The following is a 26,790-nucleotide window of genomic DNA, read 5'->3' on the forward strand; positions in this document are numbered from 1 at the left end:
CCCCCCCCTACACCCCCGGGGGTCTCGGCTCCTCCTGCTGCGGCTCCGCTCTGTAGCTGCAAAAAACAACTCTCGGCTGGAGACAATCAGCTGAGAAACCCGAGCATTTGAGGCGCTCGCTCCGCACCGTGGGCTCGCGCCGATTGGCCCAGGCGGGCACGCCCCCTGCACGCCGCGCTCGGAAGCCCACGGGTTGCAGGGCCCGTCGCTCCAGGACTCCAAGCTCTAATTGGGCACCCGCTTTCCCCGCTTTCTCGCTTCCCTGCACTCCCCACCCACGTTGCCGATTGGCCCAGCAACTGCAAGACCCGTTCGCACCGGCGGGAGGACTCGGTTGTCGCCTGTCACCTGGGGCGGGTCTCCATCCGTCCCCGGCGCGTCCCATTGGTTGGAGAGGTTGCACGTAAAGAGCACGAGGAGAGGGCGGAGCCTCGGGGATTATTATTTTTATTTATTTATTTTTTGCCCTGCAGGCCGAATCCACTGAGTGTTGGCCGCGGTAGGCGCTGCGCTTTCTCTTGGGACTAGCGGGGCTAGGCCCCGCCCTCTGCTTCTCCTTCACGTGGCGGGAGCTGTGGGCCGCGCGCAGGTAGGTAGGTGGCGGCCCGGGTTCCATCAGGGGCTAACTAAGGTCTCTGGCTGCAGCGATGGGGATTCAAATCAGGCGACTCTCCCCTAGCAATGGCCGTACCGCCGAGGTCTGGAGTTTGGCTTAGAAGGGGCCTCACCTGTATTCTTCTGAGGGGACATTTTGCTCTCTTCTCTCTTGGCTTGAGCGGCGGGGGGGAAAAAGTGAGCCCTCTGAGGGGAGAAAGGGTGGAATGAGTCGAAAGGTGATCCGAAGCACTAAGTAAGACTCTTCCCTCCCTTGGGAACTGTCCCTTAAAGAAGAGTGGCATTAGGATGAGATGGATGTCCAAGCGATCTGGGAATAGCAGGAACGTGGGTCTTTGGAACTTAGAATTTGGAAAGATGCTGTGGGCATAAGTTCAGGAAAAAGGCAGAAATGGAACTGTCAGTCTGATGAAAGTCCAGAGAGGAAGAAGTAGAACAGTCTGTGCTCCTTAAATTCCACATGTATTCCTTCAAAGCCTTTGTGTCCTGTATGATGGCGCCGCTCTTGGGGCTCAGACATACAAAACAAATGCTGTTATGATACTCCTGTAAATAAGTGAGGAATAAATAAATCTCCAACGTGTATTGGACTGACACATAACATTTGTTGACTTTTGTTTTTGGGGTTTGGTAACAAAATGAGCAGAATAGTGCAAAATGAAGAGAAAGTGATTCGTGTTCTTAGAATGAGCAGCATATCACAAATTCTCTGAAAGACACTGCTACAGTGACTGTTGCAGCCAAGAACCAACCTTTCCTAACTCACTATCCATCACCCTGGTGCTTCGCCCAAGCAGAGTGCTGCTACCTTCTTTCCTAGCTAGTGATCCACAGGAAACTTTTAAGTTTATTTTGTACTTCAGGTTCTGGGACAGTAGTTCACCCAGGCACGAGATGCTGGTGTGTTTTGGATTCATTATAGATGTGCTGACCAACTGTGATAGATGTTTAGGTCTAGCACTGTTACGTGGATCACTCGTACATAACATTCAGCTGAGCAGGTTGTGTAGTTCAGCCGAGGGTAGGATACAATTTGCTTTAAGAAGTTAATAGGCCTACTCCAACAACATTTTAGAGAAGGATCTCATGTTTATTGGAGGGTAAGAAATTCACCTAATGGCTTCTTAGAGCATGTGGTTAGGGCAGGACACTTCTATTTGAGAGGGGAGAGAGAGAGTGCTCATGGAAACAGCTAGTTAACTGCAAGCAGTTATGCGCTCAAGCACATAAATTAAGCATGAATTCAGAGTTAAGCGATTTGAGGCACTTGTCCAAATCAGGGGAACCTCCTGTTCTCTGGCATGATCTATTTTTGTATCTTCCATAATCAATGAGGTGCAAGTTTCAGGTCATGAATAGATTTTCATCATGAAGGGTTTTTTCTTTTTCTCCTATGTGCTCTACTCACTAATAGCTTGCATCTGGATGGTACCATACTAGTTTTAGGTCTTTGCTTGTGAGACTTTTTATTCCATTATCATTGCAAGTCTGGACACCTGCCACTTTTCTCCTTTTTTGGGGTGGGAGGGTATGGATAGGGGCTGGAGAGAAAGGATTTTTTCCCTACTGCTTTGAAGGGGCTGTAAATTGGAGAAATGTTGACTCCTTTTATTGCCTCTTTTGGGTCTTAAATGATAAACCGTGATGAGATCTAATCAACGCTTTATTTGAGGCTGGTTCACTGAGCAGATTCTATTCTCCATTAACAGCATTAAACTGTAAGTAAGCTAATTTTTGACAGAGTATTCTTACAGGAACTTTGTAAGCATTTTATGCCCCATTTGTTGCAAAATACGAAACGTGTCTTTTCCCAGAAAATGATGCCCACAGATCATGGTATAATTTGTTACATGTTTACAGTTGTTAATTTCCTCTTTTTCTTGAGAGGGAAACCCATTATTTAATGGTTAATCATAAGGGAAATTTAGACCTGTAACAGGGAAATGAAACAAGGATCTTCTAGAAAAGCTTACTCTAAAATTTGAAATGTGTCCAAATGCACAATGATTGAGTATTGCTCCAGGAGGACAGATTACTTTAGCCCAATGGTCTTTCAAATATTAAGGTGGAACTGTTTGCCAGGTATTATTATATACAGGATCCAATCCCAAAATGGGATTGCTCTAGCTGAAGAGGGACACTAGCTGTTCCACCTGTCTACAGAACACGTGAGGCAAATCCTTGCCTGCTTCCCTCATTAGCAGGAAGAGCAGTGTTTTTCTCTTGAAGCATTTCCTCCTCATTGACCCCTGGGGGCTCTCTCAGTATTTTGGTGTTGATAAAACAAACTTTTGTTGTCCTTTGCATTTTATTTGCAAATGTGTGAAATGGCTATGAAAGTTTTTAAACATTTACACCCAATTTCTGTGTTTACCTCATTATTGTAGACCAGTTAACAGTTCGCATTCTGGCACATATTCTGGAGCATAGTCCTCCATGGTCCTTGGCTTTGCCCGTCCAGAGATCCTTTCATTTTTATTATCTTTGGTCACATCTGAAGTTGACTTTGGAGAATATGAACTCTTTCCATGGCTGAGCAGGTTTTTCAGCTTGCTTCCTGACCATACAAGGGTGGGGACCAAAGGATTGTTTTATGTTTTGAATAGCTAGTCTCTTGGATGGTGGGTGGTTCTTTGAGTACCTTTCCCTGCATACTTCATTAAACGCAACCAACAGCCACTATCACACAGTACTCATCCTCTATCTTCTAGCCTCTTCTCTCAGGGCTGTAAATAAGACCATTAGCTACGCAAACCTAGGTACATGCTCAAAAATTCGTTAGGTACATGTTAACTCCAAATTATTGTAGTGATAGTTTCATCAAATGTTTTGTTACTTTTTGGCATGGATCATTTGCTGAGCTTTTGTCTCTGATAAGTTTCCTTAGGAAAAAAAAATTCCTTCATTAGGTCCAGAACAATTTCCTTGCTGCTTGACCTGAGCCAGTATTGTGGGGTTCTTATTAAGGCAGCATCTCACTTCTAGTTTGAATACCAGTGAATGAAGGTAAACTAGATTATTCTGCAATAATAGCTCTTCAAATCTTAGTGGCTTAAGACAATAAAGTTTATTTCTTCCTGTGTCACATGCTCACTGCATATCAGCTGGGGGTTCTCTTTGTTGTGCTTTTTCTGGGCCCATGCTGACGAATAGCCACCATTTAAGCATTTTTAATGACTATGACAGAAGAAAATAAAGCCTGGTATATCACACAGTAGCTGTTAAAACTGTTGCCTGAGACATACCACTTTTGCTCACATTTTGTTAGCCAGAATAAGTAACATGGTGGCCTCAAACTTCACTAGAGGTGGAAGTGCAGGAAGTAAGTGTAATCCTACCTTATACCTGACAGGAAAACTACAACTATTTACCTCATGCTAATGAACTACTACACCAAGGTAACAAGGTCACATTTCTCCCAAGGCACTCATCACTTTGTTCTGATTTTCAGATTTTGAAGATTTAAGTACTGTTTTCTATTCCATTTTCTAGTAACTGGAGAAAAAAAGTCACCAAGTACCTTTTGTGTTTTTGTTTTTACTCTGTTCTCATTGGGTGTTCTCTTTTCCCCACCACTTCCCATCCGCACTTCCCTTCTCTTTAAAGACCTTTTTATGAGGAGACCATGTCTCTAGGCAAATGCATTTTATTTACCATGCATGTGAAACAAACACTCTTTTGTGGCCTGGCAGGGGTAGATTGGATTAATATGAGTAGAAGCTATAGAAGTTTGAGTATATACAGGTAATAACTTTTTAAATCAAAGTGGAAAGGTAACACTATTTAAAGAGTCAGATGGTTCTATAAGGCTTCAAAAGTCCCCTTGGTGTCTTCCCCACTCCAATTTCTTATTTCTTAAGGGCAGTTATTTTCAACTGCTTCCTGTTTCTTTTGGCATTGCTCTTTCTGTTTTCAATAAACTTCACTTTTGGTCTTGTGAAAGGTGAATATTTAGCTCCTGTTTATCCCGTTTCCCACCCTGACCACATGCTCCCTTACTTTCCGTCTCCCCATCTTCTCAACTGTGGTTGTCATGGATTTGGTTGCATCATTTTTCCGTGTTTATTTTATTATGACCATGTAAACTCTATTTCTAGCTGACCTGTGTAGTATTCTCTGCTTTGAGTCATTTCTTAGATAATCAAACTTATTAAAGATGGAACAAACTGCAAGGTTACTACTGAGTTCTTGTCTCTAAAAATATGTAAGAATAATCACCAACATCTCTAATTGACCAAATGTTCAGCCTTTCACATGTAGAATCTCATCTGTCCAGTGAGATGGATGTCAGAAAGTGTCCAAGCATTAAATGTGTTATTTAGGTGAGACCTTTTTGGTGCAACAAAATACATTCTGGGGGAAAAGAATCATGGTAACTCTAATGGCCAATTTAGTGTTAAGACAATTGAATTGTAACCACAAAGAAGAGTGATATTTTATTCTTGAATGTTTCAATTGTGCTTTTACTTGCATATTTTACCTTTTAATTAGGTTGTAGTTATTTCATTAGTAACACATTTTATATAGTTATTCTCTTAGACTCAGGATGCATGCATTTTCCGCCCCCACCCCTCCGGTACATAAAAATCTTGGATGACCTATTTTAAAACATTGCTGATAATATAAAGTGGCTTTAAAATATGCCAGTTTAAAATGGCTATAACGTATAATCAATTTTAATGTCAAGGATACCCTTTAATTATATCATTAAAATTACTTTTTTATATACCTCTCATAGTCCTCACTCCTTATTCTACTTGAGTTTTTGAACTCTTGGCTCATTATTAAAAATTGATGGCAAATTTGTTCACTGTTTGATATAAATGAGCTCTAATGAAAAGAACATTAGGAAGTCATCATGAGTAATTAGCTACTTTTTAAGGTATACCTGCTCCTTAGGAAGAGATGTGATGTGCTTATTGATAATATTGAAAGACCAGAGTAAATATCCAATTTAGTATAATTTTTCCCTAAATGTTTCATTCTTTTATCATTTTATTCTTTACTGAAAAATTCTACCCCATCCTCATGAGTAATTTTCTACTTTTTTTTCCTGTCTCCTATTTTAAGATAATGATCTTTTGTTTGAAAAATATGGGTTCTATTTGAAATTAAAAATTAAAACGAAATTCTCACCTGGTTGTATCTTTATCTTCTAGAAGTACGAAGTTTTCATACTGTACGAAGTTTCCTAAACTATTTTCTTCTAAACTTAGATAATATAGATTATCAGTAGAAAAGCTTTCTGAAAGAAGAAATTCTTTAAGAGAAATTTGAAAGGAGCAAAACAGAAGAGAATTGACAGCAGATACAGAGAACAGCATGGAAGTAAGTACAGCATGAAAAGATGAGAGGAGGATATCTAGAACAAATTCTGAGTTCAGAAAGTAGAACTGAATTAAAATATGAGTTGAAAGGATGTTTGAATTTCTATGTTGTATAAATAAATCTAAGCCTTGAGCATTAAAAAATGTGTATTAAGAAGGAATGTTCTTAAGTAGTTTTAATAGCTATCTCCTAGAGGATTTGAAGTAAAAAGAATGTAAACATAATAGACATATATTTTGGATATCTCAATGCCATGTTAATGGTATTACATAGCTATTTGTGTATTAATTGTAATTCCACTCTCAGTAGAGAAGGATAAAATGTCCAATTTAAAAAATGGATTGGATATTTGAGAATTAAATTTAGAACCCTTAAGAGTGACAATTAGCTTAACATACTCCAGTAACTAGCTATTAAACTAAGATACTTTGTGTTGCATGTTCCATATCTTTGATACCTTTTGTAAGTATCAAAACAATAGTATCAAATCAATGTCATTATATATCATACCCTTTCAAATTTTTACTAGGAGGAAATAGTAAGTACTAGCCAAATTATATATATAAATAATGCCTTATATTAGTATTATTTTTTTTTGCAGATTTTACTTCATTTATTCAACAAATTTATTCAGTAAAATTTTGTTGAACACCTACGTACTCTTGGCCAGGTATTGTCCAAGACAACAGAATACAGAACTGAATAAAACAGAATACCCTGTCCATATACAACTATAGCTCATGATGTCTTCCAGTTTCAATGTATTTAGAGTTGGCATCTCTTTTGTCGTGGTGTGCATTTTTTATAAGTCAGCAGTGGACTCTCTACCAGAACTGAGTCCTCAGAAATATTTCAGTACCTTGCAATCAGGAAAAGCCTCCTTAGCTTATTTTTGTCAAGCTGGTAAGTATTTTTCATATTTTGATTTTTGTGATGTTTCTATTGCTACTTAATATACTCAGTGAGAACTTATTGTTAGGATTAATATGTGCTACAAAGCTGCTATAATATATCTGCCTGGGTTTGAATACTGACTCTGCCACTTGACTGCTGTGTGACCTTGGTCAAGTCACTTAGCTTCTCTGTGTGTCTATTTGTCATCCATAATAAGGAAATAATACTTGCTTTATAAATTTGTTGTGAGGATTAAGTGACTTTATTCATGTAACTAGTCCATAGTAGATAAAGACTAGGTAAAAATGAGCTATTAATATGATAACATCCGAGTTTTAGTCATTTCTGAAAGTATACTTTTGATATTATTAGCATGTAAATACTTAAAAAATATTTTTAAACTTTAAATGTGGTGTTAGTAATGCTTTAGTTTAACTTTGCTTTAGCTGTACCGTTAATTAAACTGAATTAACTAATATATTGAACATTAATAATTGTAATGGCCTCATTTAAGTCTTCATGCATTAAAAAATACTATTCTTGGAATTAGTAAGTGAAGTAAATCCACATTTCTGTTGACTCTTATTTATAAAATTGTGATTTGAAAATGGTATTTTAAAGTCATTTTGAAAGTTTTGTGCATGTGCACCTGTGTGTTTCATATATGGTATTAAACTTGGAAAAATAATGCCAAATATTAGGTTTAAATTAAACGTTTATTTACTGTTTTAGAAAGGTTTTAAGGTCACTTACAAGGTTAAAATATGTCATTAGAAAGACATTAGAAATAAGAATAATGAGGCTTTGGAAATAGTATAAAATATAGAGCTAGGTATGTGTAATTACTAATTATTTGTTGTTGCATTGCGGTTGGGCAAACTAATATATTTCTTTTTCAGTTTGCAGCTTTGGATTTAATTTTAAAAATTCATTTTTCCTAAGGGGCAAGTCATTAAACATTCATAAAACATTTCTTATTTTAGATTCTCCAAGTACCTCTATATTTCTTGAAGAACTGAATAAGGCTGTTAAACCTCTCCAGGACTATGGAATTTCAGTTGCAAAGGTAGAAAGATATTTATGTTAATAAATTATTAGTGACAAACACTTTGCATTTGTGTGACTTAAGACTGAGTATCTAAAAATGCTTATGTTGTTTCACATCTTTTTCCAAACTGGAAAAATATTTTTTTCTAGCTTTTTTTTTTTTTTTTTGCATAAGAATAAACAGAAGCACAGAAAGACAGTTCCAGATTATTGTATAAATTAGCACATATAGAGAAAAAAAGCTGTTTAAAATTCTTTAGCTTAGAATTTAATGTTATTTTGTAAACTATTCTATTGGGGCTGTGGTGTCATTGTTCAATCCTATGGTTGGGCATTTGTTTTGTTTTGCCTGACAAATATATTATACTAGATATCCAAAATTCAATTATTTGTTAATTTTCTATTAGCACAAATAGAGATACCAAAATTGAGGTAATTGAAACGTTTTTTTCTTTCCTATTCTAAGTCTTTATAATCGCTTATGTTGCAATTTTTCTCATCTGTTTTTAGTATAAAGCTAAAACAACCTAACTTGAAATTACATATTTAATTTTTTTCTCAGAAAATATTCATACTTGCCATGAAGTATTATGGAAAATTTTTAAAAGCATCATGGATTAGATAGCCACATGAGCCTTTCATTTAGCTTCAATTTAGAATTTGTACTCTAGAAAGCTGAATGAGTAGTAACCCAGGGATTATTAAATTCTTTGAGATTAGTGTCTACCTGACTTTCTCTTATTGACATAAGAAATGCCCAAACTTGTAGAGAATTTTTATGAGTTTATTTTAGCCTGACGACATATGCCTGCGAGCAAGATCTCAAATGCTCCAGAGAATAATAGTTTTTCATTTTCTCTTATGCATTTGAAATTAAGGAGGGAACCTAAGGAAGATTACAGGATGGTGGAAGAAAGGAAGGCGGGGATCAGATTACAGGATAGTTAAGATTATGTGCTCTTTTGAGGGGTCTGAAAGGGTGCTCACAGATAAGAAGGCGGCTGCAAAGAGGCATTTCAAAGGTGTGTTAACCTAGATGTACAGAAACAGTGGACAGGTCTTGCTTAAGCAAAGGTAAACCCTTTATATGCTTGGGGCTAGAATATTCACTGTGACTTGGAATTTATGATCAGGTCATGCTGTGAGTTTACTTTTTGTAGATCCCCTTTTTCTTCCACACTGTGTACATTTATTCTTAGTTCATTAGCCTTCCTCCTCCAAGAGATGACTACTGTTCCTCTTGGTCTTATGCTTCCCAGGGCGGGAAGCATAGAAAGTTAACTAACTTTGGCTTTTAAAGGGATTCTGTTACATCTACCCAAGGAACCCCTTTAAAAAATTTTTTTTATTTTAATTAATTAATTTTTTAAATTAGTTTCAGGTGTCACAGAACACTTCTAACACCAAATGTGTGAATTTTCCACAACAAGCAATTCCGACACTAACTACCCAGAGTTAGCACAGACTGCACATTAAGGGCTGTCAGTCTTATAAGACTTGCCCATCTCTTCAGATGCCAAAAAGTATATCCCCAGGTTACCTACAACTTCTGTAGGATTTAGCTACAAATTAGGGGTTCTCACCACCTCTTCCTGAGATTTGATAACTTGGTATAAGGACTCACAGAACTCAGGGAAATACTTTACTTTTACTGGTTTATTACAAAGGCTATCTCAGGAACTGCCAAATGGGAAGAGATGCATAGGGCAAGGTTGGGAAGAGTCTTGAGCACAGGAACTTCTGTCCTGGGGTTGTTTGGGGTGTGTCATCCTGGGTGTGTCAACCCAGAAGCTCTCCACACTGTTGTTCAGGGTTTTTATGGCGGTCCCATTATGTAGGCATGACTGATTAAAGCACAGGTCCTTGGTGATTAACAGTCTCCACCCTGGAGATCAGGAGGTGGGGCTGAAAGTTGTAACCCTCATAATCATGCTTTTGTCTTTCTTTGGACCAGCCCCTATCCTGAAGCTATTTAGTGCCCCCCAGCCACAAGTCTTTCATTAGCATAGAAAAAGGCACTCCAAGGGTTTAGAAGCTCTTCTGTCTGGAACTGGAATTAAAGACTAAATAGTACAACAAAAGAACTCCTAGTATTCCTATCACTCAGGAAATTACAAGGGTTTTCTGAACTCTGTCAGGAACCAGGGGCAGAGACCAAATATACAGGGTGCCAAAAAATGTATACACATTTCAAGAAAGGAAAAAACTTTATTAAAATTGTAATAATACCGACAACAAAAGATGAATACAAGTCACGTTTGAATTCTGCAATCACAAGAAGTGCTCAAAGTGGTTACCATTAGTGTAATTTTCATACAGTTTTTTTCCTTTCTTAAACTGTGTATATATTTTTTAGCACCCTCTATGTATTATTATGTCACAGCTATATACCTTTAAAAAAATCTTTTTATTTAATTCTGCTTGTATAGAGGTCTCAGTTAACTTTGAACAACTGATTACACCCTGGAATGATAATGGCTCTCTGAGGAACTTTGAATAAAGTTTCAAACTGAAATTTAAAAATGAAATACTAAGCTGGTTGACACTCAAAAGGGATAATTGTGCTGTTTGTCTAGTAACTAGTAAACTAGTTACTAAGAACTAGTAACTGTGTGTCTAGTAACTGGAGTAGACTATTAAGGTCCATACCCAGGGATGCCTTTATGAACTAACATAATTTAAACTCGATTTCACAGTTGAAGATGCTAAGCTATGTGGAAAGGGGATTGGTGAAAAAGACAGACCTGGATTGAGTGCTTTGCTCAGTCCCTGGCACATAATAGATCCTCAGTAAATGTTTATGAGACTAAAATCAGTTTACTATATTTAGCCTTCTATTAGAAAGAAAGATGATTAAGACTCAGTCTATTTTTTTGGAGAGTTTATATCCTAAATAGGGAGGATAAAACATGTTCACAAATCATTGTAATAACTAGCAAACCCTGATCATTGTAATATGAGCGATACAAATAAAATGCTGTAGAGGTTAAAAGAAAAGAAAGCTCATATCTGATTGTTGGGGTGGAAGGTCACATATGGTATTGGGAAAGATTCACAAAAAATAGCATTTGAGGTTGTCTTCAAAAGTTAAGATTTCAAGAGGCAGAGCTAGATGAAGAAAACACTAAAATATAAATGGACTAAATGTTCCAGTTAAGACAAAGATTGTCAAGCTGGGTGTAATAACCAAACCCAGTAGTATGCCATTTAGAAATGCATCTTAAACTAACGGGTTCAGAAATCTTCAAAATAAATGAAGGAAAAAGACATATCATTTAAGTGATAACCTAAAGAAAGCTGGTATAGCTATATTACTATATATCAATGTAGGTTTTAAAACAAAAAGCCTTTGAATCATCCTTGACTTTTCGTTTTATCATAACCAGTCCATCAATAAGTCCTTTAGGTTCTACTATGAAAACTTTCCAAGTTTGACCACTTTCTGTACCTTCTTTTATCCCCCACCCCTTGTCCAAACCATCATCATTTCTCATCTGGAAAATCACAATACCCTCCTAATAATTGGTGTTTTTCCTTTCACTTTTGTCTCACGAAACTCTTTTCCGCTTGTAAGTCAGATGTGTCAGGTTAGATTACTCCCCTCTCAGAAAGGCTTCCCATTATAGTTATGATAAAATCGAAACTCCTCACTCTCCGGGACACTGTTTCCTCGCTAATCTCATTTTCTGCCCCTCCACCTTGCTCAGTTCGTTCCTGACACACACCGGTCATCTTTCTGTTACTTGAACCTGCCATATGTGTGATTTCCATAAGGCCTTTGTGGGTATCTTCCCACTCTGCTTAGAACTCATCTCTTCACATATTTATATTTGTAAGCATCACTCCATTCAGTTCTTTGAGCAAATGTCACCTCCTCCGAGAAGGCTTCCTTGATTCCTATCTAAAATGTCCTGTCACACACTGTCCCCTACATATTTTTTTTTCTTTATAGCACTTATTTAATTTTTTAAATTGCTGTCTCTACTTTTAGAAAGTAAGTTCTAAAGATAAAGTTTTTATTTGGACTTAACTGTGCCTCCAGTGACTAGAACAGTGACTAACATGTGGTAGGTGCTCAAATATATGTTGAATGGATAGAAGGACAAATCTATTGCCATAATGCCAGCCATCCCCTCTGTGCTCTGGCTTTTCAACATTCTTTTGAAAATGTCATAAAATTACAAAAATTTACTCTTTTTGGCTATGGCTATACTCTGATTTTTAATTCTAATTCTCTATTCCTAATATCTTTTCTGAGTATCAGTTCTCCTTTTGTAGCTTTTTTGGAACAAGTGTAGCTTCCCTAATTGTGATTCTGATTCCTCAAACTTGATTAAAATTAAATTGAACAACAACAAAACCCATCTTAAAAAAAAAATCCAAAACAAAGTAACTGTTCTTCTAGCATTAGATTTGGTAAGTTATGTTGGTGACTACCCATTTGCTCATCTAGTAACCTCTTCATTCTCGTTAGCTTCTTCCTTCCTCCACTTTATCCCATGCTGCACATATATGCTTGACTTTCTCCTGAGTTTTACTTACTGTATTTGCCTCTTGAATCTCTTCTGCCTTATTCTGCTTTACTTCAGGTTCCAGTCATCCTTTACCTATACTGATGTGATATTCTTTTTTTCCCTAGAATTTTCCATTTAATATTTTCTATTAAAAATATTTTTATTAAAAATATAGCTAACATACAATATTATATTAGTTTCAGGTATACACAATAGTTAGTCAACATTTATATACCTAAAGAGGTGATCACTATGATAAGTCCAGCAACCATCTGACACTGTACTATGCTATCACAATATGATTGACTATATTCCCCATGGTGTACATTACATCTCCTTATTTGTTTTATACCTGGAAATTTGGACCTCTTATTCTCCTCCTCGCCTTTTGAAATTTATCAATTACAGTTGATATTCAGTATAATTTTATATTAATTTCAGGTGTACAGCCTAGTGGTTAGAATTTATGTAATTTAAGAAGTGATGTGATATTCTTTTAACCTGCTTCTTTATCTTTGTGCTCTCAGGCCTTCCATTTTATCTTCATGTTGCTGCCAGGATTGTCCTTATATTTTTCACACAGAGTCCTGATTGTAAGCATTCGGGACTGTTATGGGTGCTCTAACATCATCAGGAACTCAGATTCGTTCTTTCTGTTGCACCATCCTTAGCAAGGGTTTCTTCTTGAAAGATTCCTCATGGTCCCTGATTACTGCTGGTTTTTAGCTATCTTGCCTGGGTTTTGTCAGGAAGAAATCAGAAGAGCAAGAGTAACCGCGAACCCCTTTTAAGAGTCTCCCAGGAATCCCAACTAAGTGACTCATCCCAAGACCACTTAACTGTTGGGAGTCTGGAAAAGTCTTCCCATCAGGCTCTTGCTTTTAGTGAAGTTATGTTAGAAAAACAAAAGGAGACTATGGATTCTGGGTAACAAACCAGCACTGTCAGCCATACCTGTGTTCAGGCTGCTGAGATGCTTTCATGGTCCCAGCTTACCACCTGCTGCCGTGCTTCCCGGATTTCACTCAGGAGTTTCGTTCTGCTTTGTTTCCTTCCTTTTCTACCTGGTTACCTCCTACTTGCTCCATAAGATAGAATTAAATGTAAATTCTCAGGTATAATTAAATGTAAATCTTAGGTGTAGAAAAAGTTCCTTTATCTGGATTACCTCAAGCACTTGAATAAATGAGCAATTATAGGATACAAATCAGAAAGAAAAGGAAAATTAAAAATTTGATCTGCAGACAAACTGTAATGTTTTAATATTCCTTCTTGTTCCCCTAAACAAGAAACATTACCTTTTGATATAGACTTTAAACTTTAAGTATCTTTTTTTCTCCTTTCTTGTTTTCCGTATTATTTCTTTCTTTATTAAATTTATGGGGGTGACATTGGTTAGTAAAATTATATAGGTTTCAAGTGTACATTTCCATAATATATCATCTATATTATTGATTGTGTGTTCACTACTCAGAGTCAGTTCTCCTCCCATCATCATATATTTGACCCCCTATCTTTTAAAGGTTAATTGTGTCAAAGAAGAAGCATCAAGATACTGTGGAAAAGAAAAGGATTTGATGAAAGCATATTTATTCAGGTAAACTGTTATTTTGAGTGTGATTGACAAATATAAAGCTATATTTCTAGAAAACTCAAGTATACAAAATATTACTAAGGCAGGATAAAGTTATATTCAGCGGGGTGTCATATGAAGCTTTGCAGAGTCCAAGTAATAGATTTGTTACCTGCACTTTAGCTTCCTTATCTATAAAATGAGGAGAATAATACCTGCCTCACAGGGTTGTTTTGAATATCACATGAGAATCTTATGTAAACTCCCACTACAAACACCCGGTAAGTAAGCACTTAGAAAAGGCAGTGTTCTGTGTAGATTGTCAGGCCCATATTCGGGTGTGAAATAAACATACTTTATTTTTGAGGGATCTGCCAATGTCCAGGTTACAGATTCCTCTGCACTTGGTCTGCTAATCTATCTGAGATTTCTCAGATTCTTTCCTTAAACCCTTAGGATTTGGCCTAGGAAGTGGGGAGAGACCCTGTCTCCTCAGTGACCTACTGCTGAGGATGTTTCTTTCTCTCTCCTACTTGTCTCCTTCCCAGCCCAATTTGAGGAATCTGTGTGTGTGTGACAGGGAGGTTGGTAGGAAGCCCTGTTTGGACTCATGTTTTCTTCAGTCTTTTTGCTAGGCCCAGGCCTAAGGTTTTCAAAATCAACATAGTTATTGAGTATCTTCAATAAATAATTGAGTGAATATTATGGCCAGCACTCTGGTAGGTAGGTGCATGGGATAATGGATACAGGCTCTAACATTAAAGAACTTACATCCTAGTATATTAGAGAAACAAGTAAATTGGATGCCAAGGAAATATTTCTGTAATACTTTTTTGAACTTTTTACAGGGGCAACATATTACTCAGAGAATTCCCTACTGATACCTTGTTTGATGTGAATGCCATCATTGCTCATGTTCTCTTGTAAGTACATCCACTTTTTATTATTTATCTAGACAACCACAATCCATTAAATATTTTAGAGTTTTAACATTACATTTGTAGGCATCAATTTCATACAAATTGCTAGTCTGTCTTTCCACATAGGGGATCTAAAATTTCTCAAATGGCAAAGGATTCAGAAACCTGTAGGTACTCTGTGTAGAAACAGGAGATGACACAATGTGACCACATGGTCATACTATTGCTTTTGCTCTTGATCGTACGTATGGAGTGAGGATTTTACTAGGTAAGAAGCTCATCTTTGCTATTTCGACTAGGATTTTTAAAGTATTTAGCACCCTTCTCACCTAGCCTGAATTTTTTTTTTTTTTTTTTTTTTTTTTTTTTTTTTTTAGCTGGGCCATCCTGCCACCTGTTGGCAGCTCAGCTTGGGCCGGCCATCAAACTGCTGTTGCTCAGAGCTTGCACTCTTGAGTGAGCTCTTAACCAACTGAGCCACTGGGCTGGGCCCAGCCTGATTTTTTTCTAGAGGCTGTAGCTCTGTGCCTGCTCAGTAAGGGCAGAAACAGTTCACATATGTAATCCCAGCACATACCTGAATGTTTACTGAGAGAGAGTGAGTGAATCTAATTTAAGTTCCCTGGCATGGAGTGTTTTGGCCTGGGATTCAGACCTATCTGGGGTTCATTCCTGCAGTCTCCCTCTGAATAAAGTCTCAGATTCTCTTTGGTGACAGAGCTAGAAACTATGATTTGTTAAGGACGCGAGTTTACATGGACTTTCCCAGCTTAACATTGTTGTAGGTCTGTTACCCACTAAGACCTTTTTTGACGTTAGCTATCTTTTTTTTCTGCATGTCTCTCCTCTTCCTTCTCTTCTCTGACTGGATTCCCACAAAGATTGGGTAAAAGTTAAATGATAGGAAACTCAAAACTTATAGGTAAAAAGTCATGTTTATCGCTTTGCAAAAGGACGCTTTAAAATGGTGCAGTACTAATAACATATTAATGAAAGGTCTTTAAGAAATCCCTGACAACCAAGGATCCTGAGGCCTGTAGACTAAGAAGCCGATTGTAAGGAATGAAAGATGGCCTTTGAAGAAGGAATTCCAAAGAGCCTTAGAAGCCCTTTCCTGGGACAGAGAAGGCTGCCTTGAGGGTGAGGATAATAGAAAGTTTAGCAAAAAGTCCAAGAAATAGATATAAAATTTGTTTTACAATGGATACCTAATGACTGCCTTTGGCCTAGAAATGAGGGCAAAGAAACAGAGAAATAAAATTCTTTGAGGGATGGGGAGGGGCGACTAAGGTTGTCTTCAACAAGTTTGACCACAAATCCTGGAGCAGCACAAGGTAGTTTTGACACAATTGGGCTTTAGATGTGGAGAGACTGTCAGTGCTGGGAACCCTGTTATCTGAGCTGGCTAGCCTGTGGGGCTTGTGTCATGCACTCCTGCTCTGGCGGTATCCTGTTCCTTGTCCTGTACTAATGTTGATTTATAGAACACTAATTCCACGAAGATTATTCCCCATGTTCCGGCTATATGCCAGATACCCATTAGGCACTGGGAATACAAAATAGAATAGGATGTGGCTTCTGATCTCTAGTAATTTAACATTTTGTTGCAGAGACAGATATATAAACAAAACATATTATGTAAGTAAAATATAAGTATGTATGCATATGGGCTTAAGGATCCTCAGGGTAGGGAACACTTAACTTAGGTTTAGCATGAGGGTGGATATGTACTAAGAAGGCTTCCTGGAGGATGAGTCTTAAATGATAAGTGGGAGTTGGCTTGTTGAAGAAATGGAAGGTGGGGGAAACAGTGAGAGCTGTGTGAGCAAAGGCATGGAGGTTAGAATAGTTTGGAGAGGGTAGTTTTTACTGGAATATGAAATGTGAAATAGGAGATAAGGGCAGAGAAGTACGTGGGGGGGGCGGTGAGATGAAGGGATCTTTGTTTACCATGTGAAGAAGTTTAGGCTTTTGGGCAACCACCAAGGTTGAGGAGTCCAGCTCCAGGCCAACATCCTTGTGTCAGCTTCCAGGCTTGATTCGGGACCCTCTCCCCTCCCAGTCCCTTAGGACAAACACCTAGCTTTGGGCATTTCTAGCCCAAACCTTTATTCAGAGGCCTCATTACATTTGTTTGGGGCTCTTTGGAATGAGGTGATTCCTTGCATCTGTGCTGTGCCCAGGTGACCCTCTCCTGGGCGCTCTTCCGTGGCAGGGAAGGGAATGGAATATTCTGGAGCCAGTGCCTCACTTTTTGCCTCTTGCTTGCACTGTTGCAGTAAGTGAATAAAGGCTGGATTGCTACTTTTTGTTTGGCTTGCTGTCCTTAATGACCACCACCATGCCTGATTGCTCAACAGAGGGTTGTAGGCAGCAAGTGATGGTGATCAAATTAGTACCAGAGAGCTCTTTCTAGTAGATGTGACAGATTTGTGGGGTCAAGCACACAGAAACTATTGTGTGACCTTTGCACAATCTAGGGAAGTAGAGATAGCCAAAGGGGTATTTTCTTTTTAATGCTTAGGAGGTGAAATTAACTGGACTTGGTAATAGTTACTTTGGTAACAATCAGCAAAACTACAAATTTTAGTTAATTCCTGATCTCTTCCACCTCACTCTATTCCCAATTGTGATTACCATCTGAAGTAAGCAAGGAAGAACAAATTTGCAGAAGATGAGTCTAATTTAACAAATCAAATGCCCATCATACCCGAGTCTCAAATAGCAGTAAGAATTTGAGCCCCTAAGGAGTACAGATCTGGGTGGTGGTAACATATGAGTCATCCAGGGAGTGTTCTAGAACAACACTAGCACTTAAGGGAAAAAGAAACTGAGGGGGGAAAAATAAACGTCAAGTAGAATCCCAAGGAGGCAATGTCTTCATTTTTGTTTAAAATATAAGAAAACTGACTTGTGAAATACAGCATTTAAAAAAAATTTCTCAATAATGATATTTTGAATGTTGATGAACTGGGATAAATAGTGTACCATCTCATAGCTATACCTTGCAAATTACCTTGAGGAAAAAATGCCTTTCAATCTGTCATCCTACTTTATGTGCTAAATCCATTAGTTTGAAATACCCAGTGCCTAGCGAGCAGTTTCTCTCTGGCACCCTTTTGCAGTTGCATACTATTCCTAGAAATGGAACTGAATTGTTACTTGATATCTCTTGCCCATTTTTCTATCATGTTTTACGTTTTATTCTTATTAATTCCTAGGCACTTTTTTTTTAATTTTTATTGGGTAACTGTGCTTTTTCCAGGATCCATCAGCTCTAAGTAAAGTTGTTGTCTTTCAATCTAGTTGTAGAGGGCACAGCTCAGCTACAAGTCCAGTTGCTGTTTTCAGTCTAGTTGTGGAGGGCGCAGTTCACTAGCCCATGTGGGAATCAAACTGGTATCCTTGTTGATCAGAGCACACGCTCTTAACCAACCTGCCGCCTTTAGGCACTCTCTTTATATAAAGGAGACGCAAAGTGTACATCCCTCCCCACATTTGTCACTTACGTTTGAAATTTCCCTATTTTGTTCTTTTAAAAATCATCTGGTCAAATTTATCTTTTCTCTTTTGATTTTTGAATTTTAAGTTGTACTAGGGTCTCCCTTACGCCATTGTTATAATTGAATTCACCTCTTTTTGTTTGTTTTTAAATTAATAGACATTTTTTTTTAGAATAGTTGTAGGTTTATAGAAAATTGAGCAGATAGTACAGAGAATTCCCATGTATCTCCTTTCTCCTCTCTACTCAGTTTCCCCTTATTGTTTCTTTTTTCTAAATTTTAATTAATTAATTAATTAAATTTTTTTTTTAAGATTTTATTGGGGAATTGGGGGGAGGGTAACAGCATTGGGGAATCGGGAAAGGGGAACAGACAGGTAGACAAATTGCTGTTTTATTCTTCAGTCTAGTTGTGGAGGATGTCGCTTCACTGGCCCATGTTGGTATGATCATTGTGCTCTTTCCGGGTGAGGCAGTCGGTTGCTCACAGCGGCTCCCGGTAGCTCACACGCTCACGCTGGCTGCCAGCCACTCACGTAGCTCACACAGCAGCCCACTGCAGCCCTGCTGCAGCCTACGCCGTCACCGGCGACTCATGGCAGCCCAGCTCCAGGTCAAGCTGTTGTTCACCATCTTAGCTGTAGAGGGCGAGTGTCACTGACCCTCAATGTGGGATCCAAACCGCAGCCCTGCTGCTCAGAGCTGGTGCTCCCAAGTGAGCTCTTAACCAGCTGAGCCACTCGGCCGGCCCTAAATCTTATTTTTTTAATATTAGTTTCAGGTGTACAAAACAACATAATGATTAGACATTGACACCCCTCACAAAGTGATAACTGCCCCAAATCTGCCACCCTCTGACATCGTATATAGCTGATACAATACCATTGACTACAGTCTATTCCCTATGCTGTACTTTACATTCCGTGACTACACACACATACACACATATTTAATTATAGTTGACACTTGTTTCTGCTTCCTGTTAACATTCTGCTTTAGTGTGGTACATTGTTACAGTGGATGAACTAATATTGACACATTAACCAAAGTGCATATTTATATTAGGGTTCACGCTAATGTGTTATATAGTTATGAGTTTTGACAAATACATGTGTCCACCATTACAATATGGTACAGAATGGTTTCACCTACTTAAAAAATCTCTGTTCCCCTTATTCATCCCTCCTTTCCACTACCTAAATGCTGATCTTTTTTGCCTTTTCCAAAATGTCATATAGTTGGAATCATATAGCGTGTTGCCTTTTTAGATTGGCTTCTTTTACTTAGCAATATGTATTTAAGGTTCTTCCGTGCCTTTTCATGGTTCTATATCTATTTCTTTTTATCACTGAACAATATTCCATTGTATGGATGTACCACTGTTAATCCGTTCACCTATTGAAGGATATCTTGGTTTCTTTCATGTTTTGGCAGTTATGAATAAAGCTATTATAAACATTCCTGTGCAGGTTGTTCGTGTGGATGTAGTTGTCAACTCATATAGGTAAATGAGCATGATTTCTGGATTACATGGTAAGGCCATGTTTAGTTTAGCTTTGTAAAAAACTGCCAAATTACCTTCCAAAGTGGCTGTATCAATTTGCATTCCCGCCTACAATGAATGAGTTCCTGTTGCTCTACATCCTTAGCATTTGGTATTGCCATCACCATTCTAATAGGTATACTGTGGTATCTCACTGTTGTTTTAATTTCCTAATGACACAATGATGTTGAGAATCTTTTCATATACTTATTTACTATCTGCATATTTTCTTAGATGGGCTATCTGTTAAGATCCTTTGCCCATGTTTTAATTGGGTTATTTTCTTATTATTGAAATTAAAGAGTTTTTTTTGTGTATTTTGGATATATATTTTGCAAATGTTTTTCCCCAGTCTGTCTTGTTTTTTCATTCTTTTAGTAATGTCTTCTGCAGAACAGAAGTTTTGAATAATAATGAAGTCCAACTTAATTTTTTTGTGTGTGGATTATGTTTTTTGTATTGTATCTAAAAATTCATTGCCAAATCCAATGTCACCAAGATTTTCTTCTGTGTTATCGTCTAGAAGTTGTATAGTTGTGCATTTTACATTTAGGCCTGTGATCCATTTTTGAGTTATTTTTTGTGAATGGTGTAAAGTCAGTGTCTGGAATTATTTTTTGTATGTGGATGTCCAGTTATTTTAGCCCCCTTTGTTGAAAAGACTATCCTTTCTCCATTTGGCTGCTTTTTTTTGTTTGTCAAAAGATCAGAGTCTATTTGTGTAGGTATATTTCTTCTCTTAGTGTTTTCATGGTTTTAATTTTACATTTAAATCTTGGATATGTTTGATATTTAATTTGGTGAATGCTATGAGGAATGGATTTAGCTATATATCAGCCAAGTGGCTATGTTGTCCCAACACATCTGAGATTAATGAATCTTCACTGTTCAGGATCCATTTTTTACACTATACAGTAAAACCTTGGACTGCGAGTAACTTGGTTTGCGAGTGTTCCTCAAGACGAGAAAACATTTCTTATACGTTTTAACTTGGTAAACGAGCGATGTCTTGCAATACGAGTAGTTTGTTTCCAGAACGAATTATGCTTGCAAACCAAGGTATTACTGCACTCTCATATATATTTGGGTCTATTTTTGAATTTTATGTTTCATTTATCTATTTGTGTACTAGTACCATTGCTTTAATTATTGAGGCTTTATAATATTATATCTGAAAGGTCCAGGTCCCTTTATATTTCTGTTTTCAGAATTACTTGTTTGTTTTGTTTACAGATGACATTTAAAATTAACTTGTTTGGCTTCTCCCCCTCCCTGACTAAATCCTACTGGCATTAAATTTATAAATTATTTCAGGGACAGTTGACATCTTTAGGATGAATCTTCCAATACCAGAACCTGATGTCTTTCCATTTCTTCCAATTTTCTTTTGTGTCCTCTAGTAGTGTTTTAATGCTTTCTTCATGCATGTGTGGGCACTTAAATTTATTACAAGGTATTTTATCTCTTTAGTTTCTTTTATGAATGGGTTCTTCCATTATCTTCTAACACACATACAGACCTATGTTTTTCTGTAATATATATATTTGTGTATAATATATATATATACACATGTATACGAAAGATACTGATTTCTGTGTATTAGGTTTGTGCCCTTTCACCTTACTGAAATTTTATTATTTAACACAAGACTGGAAAAACAAACTAGATTATAGAAATAGTATTTATATTGTAGAATGCATGAAAAATATAGAAAGCCATGAAAATCTCCTCTGAAAGTTTATAATTTCATTAGCCAGAGCTAAAGTTATTTAGTGATTCTTGTTTATATTATTGTTTTTTATATAGTTACATATAAAGTTTGTATTTTATTAGGCAGTAAACAAGCATGGCGAAATTCACTGGTAGTTCCTCCATTTACAAAAACTGATCAACCCATGTTAAAATATATTAATTTCAACTGGTCAGTTTTTTTTTAACGTAAATCTACTACTTCGCCTGATAACCAAGGAAAAGAAATATTTGCAGATAATGTTTGGATTGTTTTTACATTTTTCAAAACACTTGTACATGAACTGAAAGCTTGCATTTGAGAATATTTATATTGCTTTAATTGGATTGCCTTTTAAAAATGTGTAACCCATAGTATTATTTTGTTCATAAAGCATTTGAATTTGTTCTTTATGTAGAATGCTTTGATTGAGACCAGTGATCCACAATTATACTTGAAATTTCCTTTTTTTCCAACAGAAAATGTCAAGGTTTTAGGTAATTTTTTATTTTCAAAATATAGAAAAATGCAATTTAAAAAATGAGGTTAGTGAAACCTGAGAACAGAATAACAAGTATAAACTTAGGGTAATCTTTACACTAAATTTTTAAAGAATTATATATTTTTGGATCACTATGGCCAATGTTTTGAGTTTTTTTTGTAGGACATGTAAAATATTCCTAAAACATCATTGATTAACTGTGTACTAACTTACTGGTATATGAATATTTACTCACATTGACTTTTTAGGATATAGTAAGTGAAATACATCAGATGTTTAGAGTATAGCATAGAACTATGTATGTAAGAAAGGGGATAAGTCCAAACTCTGAAGTGTCTCAGATGTTACCCTACTTGCATATATACATATAAAAATACCCGGCCTCTGAATCAGAAATAAGACTACACAGCCAGTGGCCAGGGTAACATGATAGTACTAGATACCAATAACCAGTTGTACACAGAGCAACGAGGTGAGAGCCATATTCTTACACCTGTACTTACAGTGAGGTTTGGAGAAAGAGAACTCGCAGATTATGAATCTCTGAGGTTACATAGGAGCTGGCACACACTTACTCCCTGGGGAGATATAAAGTGCTTATCTTTTTTTCTGCGATGTAAACAGATCTTTGGTTGGGGCAGGAGAGAAAGGTCTCTACCTCGAAATATTATAAGCATTTGGCTCTGGAGAAGATAAAGGTTTTATAATACTTTGAATGGATCCAGAACATAGGAGAATACGTAGAATGTGAAGAAGTAGAGACAGTCTTCATCCCTGTGTCATGCCAGTTTTCATCTTCAAGAGACTTAGATTGTGTAGGAACACTGAGAAATCCAGGGAGGATTGTCTTCTAACAGAGGTGTATATAAATATATATTTATGGCATAAATATTTCAAGGTTTCACAAGACATTAATAATACTGATTTATAGGAATGGGATGGGGAAGGGATTGTTGATAGACTTTGCACTTGTCAACTTTTTTGGTACCATATAAAAGTGTTATCAATTTGCAAAATAAATGAAATTTAAATTAAACAAAAATTTAGGTGTATAGCCTAAAAGGTCTTAGCCCTGTTTTCTAAAACATACATAGTCAAAACTGGTAGAATTGAGTGGTTTGATAATTGAGGAAAATTTTACTCCCACCTTCTAGATAGATTAAGAAGGGTAATATTTAGAAAAAGAAAGTTAAAGTAACAACTAATCTTTATTTGTTGATTGAGAATGCCATATATCTAACTAGTCTGAGGCAAGTCAGTTAGAGATATAAGAGATTAAGGCATTATAATCTCAAATGTGATCGGAAGGTTGTATGATATGTAAAGTCTGGATTTACTGAGCCCCTCCCCATTTGAATCCCCCCATTCCTTATCTTCCATCATGTGATCTGACCACTTTATCTTTTCTGATTGCTAGTTTTCCTCATCTAAATGTTATCATTGCAGCTTTTGAGAGTATTATGAAGATCAAATAATGTGACGCATGTGAAAATACATTGTGGATTTTACCCGGCGCTCTATAAGTGTTGCTCTTTTTTGGGGTTTTTTTAAAAAGATTTTATTGGGGAATTGGGGGAGGGAACAGCACTGGGGGATCAGGGAAGGGGAACAAACAAGTTGCTGTCCTTTTGTTCTTCAGTCTAGTTGTGGAGGATGTCGCTTCACTGGCCCATGTTGGTATTATCATTGCACTCTTCCTGGGTAAGGCAGTCGCTCGCCGGCCACTGAACGGCCACTCACAGCGGCTCACGGCAGCCCAGCTCCAGGTTGAGCTGTTGTTCACCATCTTACTGTAGAGGGCGCAGTGTCACTGGCCCATGTGGGATCTGAACCGGCAGCCCTGCTGCTCAGAGCTTGCGCTCCCAAGTCAACTCTTAACCAACGAGCCACTCAGCTGGCCCATGTTTTGTTTTGTTTTTGTATAAATACAGGACGTCTCATTTTGCAATAAAGAAAAAAAAATCAATTCAAATTCAGATATCTACCTATGGTTCCGTTCACACACAGTGCTAACAGAAGTGAGTTCATGCGAGTTCATGCTCTGACAGTTGCTTGTGATATTTGCCAGCAGTTGCAAAGAAAAGCCATTCTTCTAGTCATTGTTGACTCCTAAAAATCATCCAATGATGCAAAAAGGAAAGATTACCCAGTACTGTAAGAAACAATGAAATCTCATTAACTCTTCATTAAAATGTGGTACATGGTATTCTTGTGACAATATTTTGTCAGAAAATGGAAGGTTTCTTTCCTTTGAAATTAACATACTATAATACTTATAATAATATGGCCTTTAAATATTATAGGAACTATTTTCAGCTGTCATCATATCGGCTAGTATTTTATTCTTTAACACATTATTGCTGAGCCTGGGTATTGAGTCTTCAGGTGACATTGTTTAGAACCTCTGAGGAAAACTACTCTTAGATATACCTTTCTCTAAAACTCCTGGACTGTGCCCAAGCTCATCCTTTCTTAAAGGGTTTTGAGCTACTGCTCATTCTTTTATCTATATAAGGTTTGTTCCTACACAATATTGTCAGGTGGGTTCCTGTTTGATAGTGACATACTTTTTACTGGGAAATTGTAATTAAAAAAATCACTTGTCTTGGATTTGAATCCCTCACAGCTCTACTTAATTGGTAGGGATGGTTATATCTCCAAACTGCCCTTTTATACAAAGTCCTTCTACCATGTGTAGCACCACGCATGGCATTCGTTAGGTGATCAAAAAATATTGGATTGGCAGTGAATGAATTTGGAAGCTTCATTCTTTTGTGATAAAAATGAGAGGAACAGAAATCTTGTGTTATAAGCCCATAAGATTGTTTCTGGTGATAAGGATTTTATAAGAAGTAAGCCAGTAGGAGAATATACTTGTATAATGTATGACAAAAAGACAAAGGCTGATGTTTGTGAACGTTATTATTTTTTGTATTCTTAATTCACATTTCTGAGGTGTGCCTATCTGCTCATTTTTGTGTTTTGGTTTTTTTTAAACTGTATTAATTTAGAAAATGCTTAATAAAATACTTCGGGATATTTCATTTTATACATGGATGTGACCAGTCACAATATAATTAATTTAGATAAAAGTAATTTTTCTGTCTCATTCTGTACTGTTCTCCCACTCTCTTTCTTTCTTTCTTTCTTTCTTTCTTTCTTTCTTTCTTTCTTTCTTTCTTTCTTTCTTTCTTTCTCGTAGGGATTTTGCTATGGCAAAATAGAATGTAACATTTCCTTTTTAGTGAGTGTTTTAGAATTTGAATAATGACAATTATATAAAAATGGTATTTTTTCTGAAAAACAAAAAAAAAAAAGCTGAGCAGCCTGCTCTCTAAAAGCAGGGTCACGAAGACTCTTCAGTTCCTTTTTTTCTGACACCTATTCAGTTCTTGGCCATTTATCTTATGTATGTAATGGTTGTGATAGGAAGGCCTCAGGAAAAACATGCCAAGGAAAAAGAAGGCCTTTCTGGGGCAGGAAGAGTTCTCAGGTCAGAGCAACCCCAGGCAATTTTACCACATCATTAGAGCAAGAAAACCCCAAGAGAGACTTTTCCTTTAATCCATTTCTGTCAGTGTCACCCTCTTTGCAACTGAAGTAAAGGAGCACAGCCTTATGCAATGGATTCTAGGGATCCCTAGATGTGCCCATATTCTGGAAGTTAACATTAAAAAATATATTAAAGGTAGAAAGCCGTTGGGAAAAATCAGAGAGATCATCAGATTATGAATGTCATTAGTTTTGGTTATTATTACCTTATGGAAATGACTACTTAATGAGCTTTGAGACTTTAGGCAAGGCAATCTCTCTAAGCCCCATGACCTTATCTGTAAAATGGAGTTAATGATAATACCCATCTCAGATGGTTGCCATGAAAATTAAAGAAAACATAGTGCATTGCTGAGCGTTCTTAGTTATACACCCCAGAATCTGGGTCTGACTGGCTTAAGCAGAAAAGGATTTGGAGCAGATATAGGAAATCTCAGGCTCACTAGAAGAGCTGGAGAGCTAGACTCCGAGTTTATACGGCTCTGAATTACAGTTAAGATCATGACACAGAACTAGTCTGGAGGGGACTGCTGCATTACTGTTGAGTGTTGGATGTCACAGCTTGCATCTCCGGTACTGGGGTTGTCATCAGCACTGTTGTCACTGGTGCATTTGAAGCCAACTATTGCTACTACGGCTTCTTGAAACAATTCTTCACTGTTACCAATTCCTTATATTACGCGCTCCTGGTCCAAAATGTCAGGCAAGTGATTCTGGGTCATATAGTTATGCTTTGCGGCAAGGAACTCGGGAAAGCAAAGTTTACCATGATATTAGCTTTTGTGAGGACACTCTGCCCTTTTATGAAGTGGGCTGTGCCTGCCATAGAGACTTAGAAAACCAGGAATTCCCAAAGCAAAAGAGAAGAGTTCAGAGCTGGGCAGTCCCCAAACTGATATATTGCTGTTACTCATAAAATGCTTAGTACTATGCCTGACATGTGCTAAGTGCCCCCTCTCCCCTGATGTTGGCTTTTTTTTTTTTTTTTAGATTTTTTTTTTTTAATTGGGGAATTGGGGGATGGGAACAGTGCTGGGGACTTGGGGGAAGGGAAACAGACAAGTTGCTGTC

General features: G+C 37.3%; 1 protein-coding gene across 7 annotated transcripts in view; it reads left to right on the plus strand.

Moving 5' to 3' along the window:
* The first annotated feature begins 464 nt into the window (after window positions 1-464).
* TXNDC16 (thioredoxin domain containing 16) overlaps window positions 465-26,790 on the plus strand; it is an 83,711-nt gene continuing 57,385 nt past the window's right edge. For 5 of the 7 annotated variants that reach the window (XR_002124378.1, XM_019645543.1, XM_019645565.1 and 2 more), the window contains exons 1-6: window positions 465-589; window positions 5,832-5,943; window positions 6,545-6,846; window positions 7,821-7,903; window positions 13,922-13,995; window positions 14,820-14,894. Coding sequence is in view for 6 of the 7 variants with exons in the window: in XM_019645543.1 (XP_019501088.1) it covers window positions 6,684-6,846; window positions 7,821-7,903; window positions 13,922-13,995; window positions 14,820-14,894 (395 nt within the window). In the remaining variant the exon portion in view is untranslated. Of the gene's footprint in view, window positions 594-5,831; window positions 5,944-6,544; window positions 6,847-7,820; window positions 7,904-13,921; window positions 13,996-14,819; window positions 14,895-26,790 lie in introns of those variants that run through there. The other 2 variants (XM_019645556.1, XM_019645590.1) reach the window with 2 other exon arrangements.

Source organism: Hipposideros armiger, unplaced genomic scaffold, assembly GCF_001890085.2.
Source record: "Hipposideros armiger isolate ML-2016 unplaced genomic scaffold, ASM189008v1 scaffold_5, whole genome shotgun sequence".
NCBI lineage: Eukaryota > Metazoa > Chordata > Mammalia > Chiroptera > Hipposideridae > Hipposideros > Hipposideros armiger.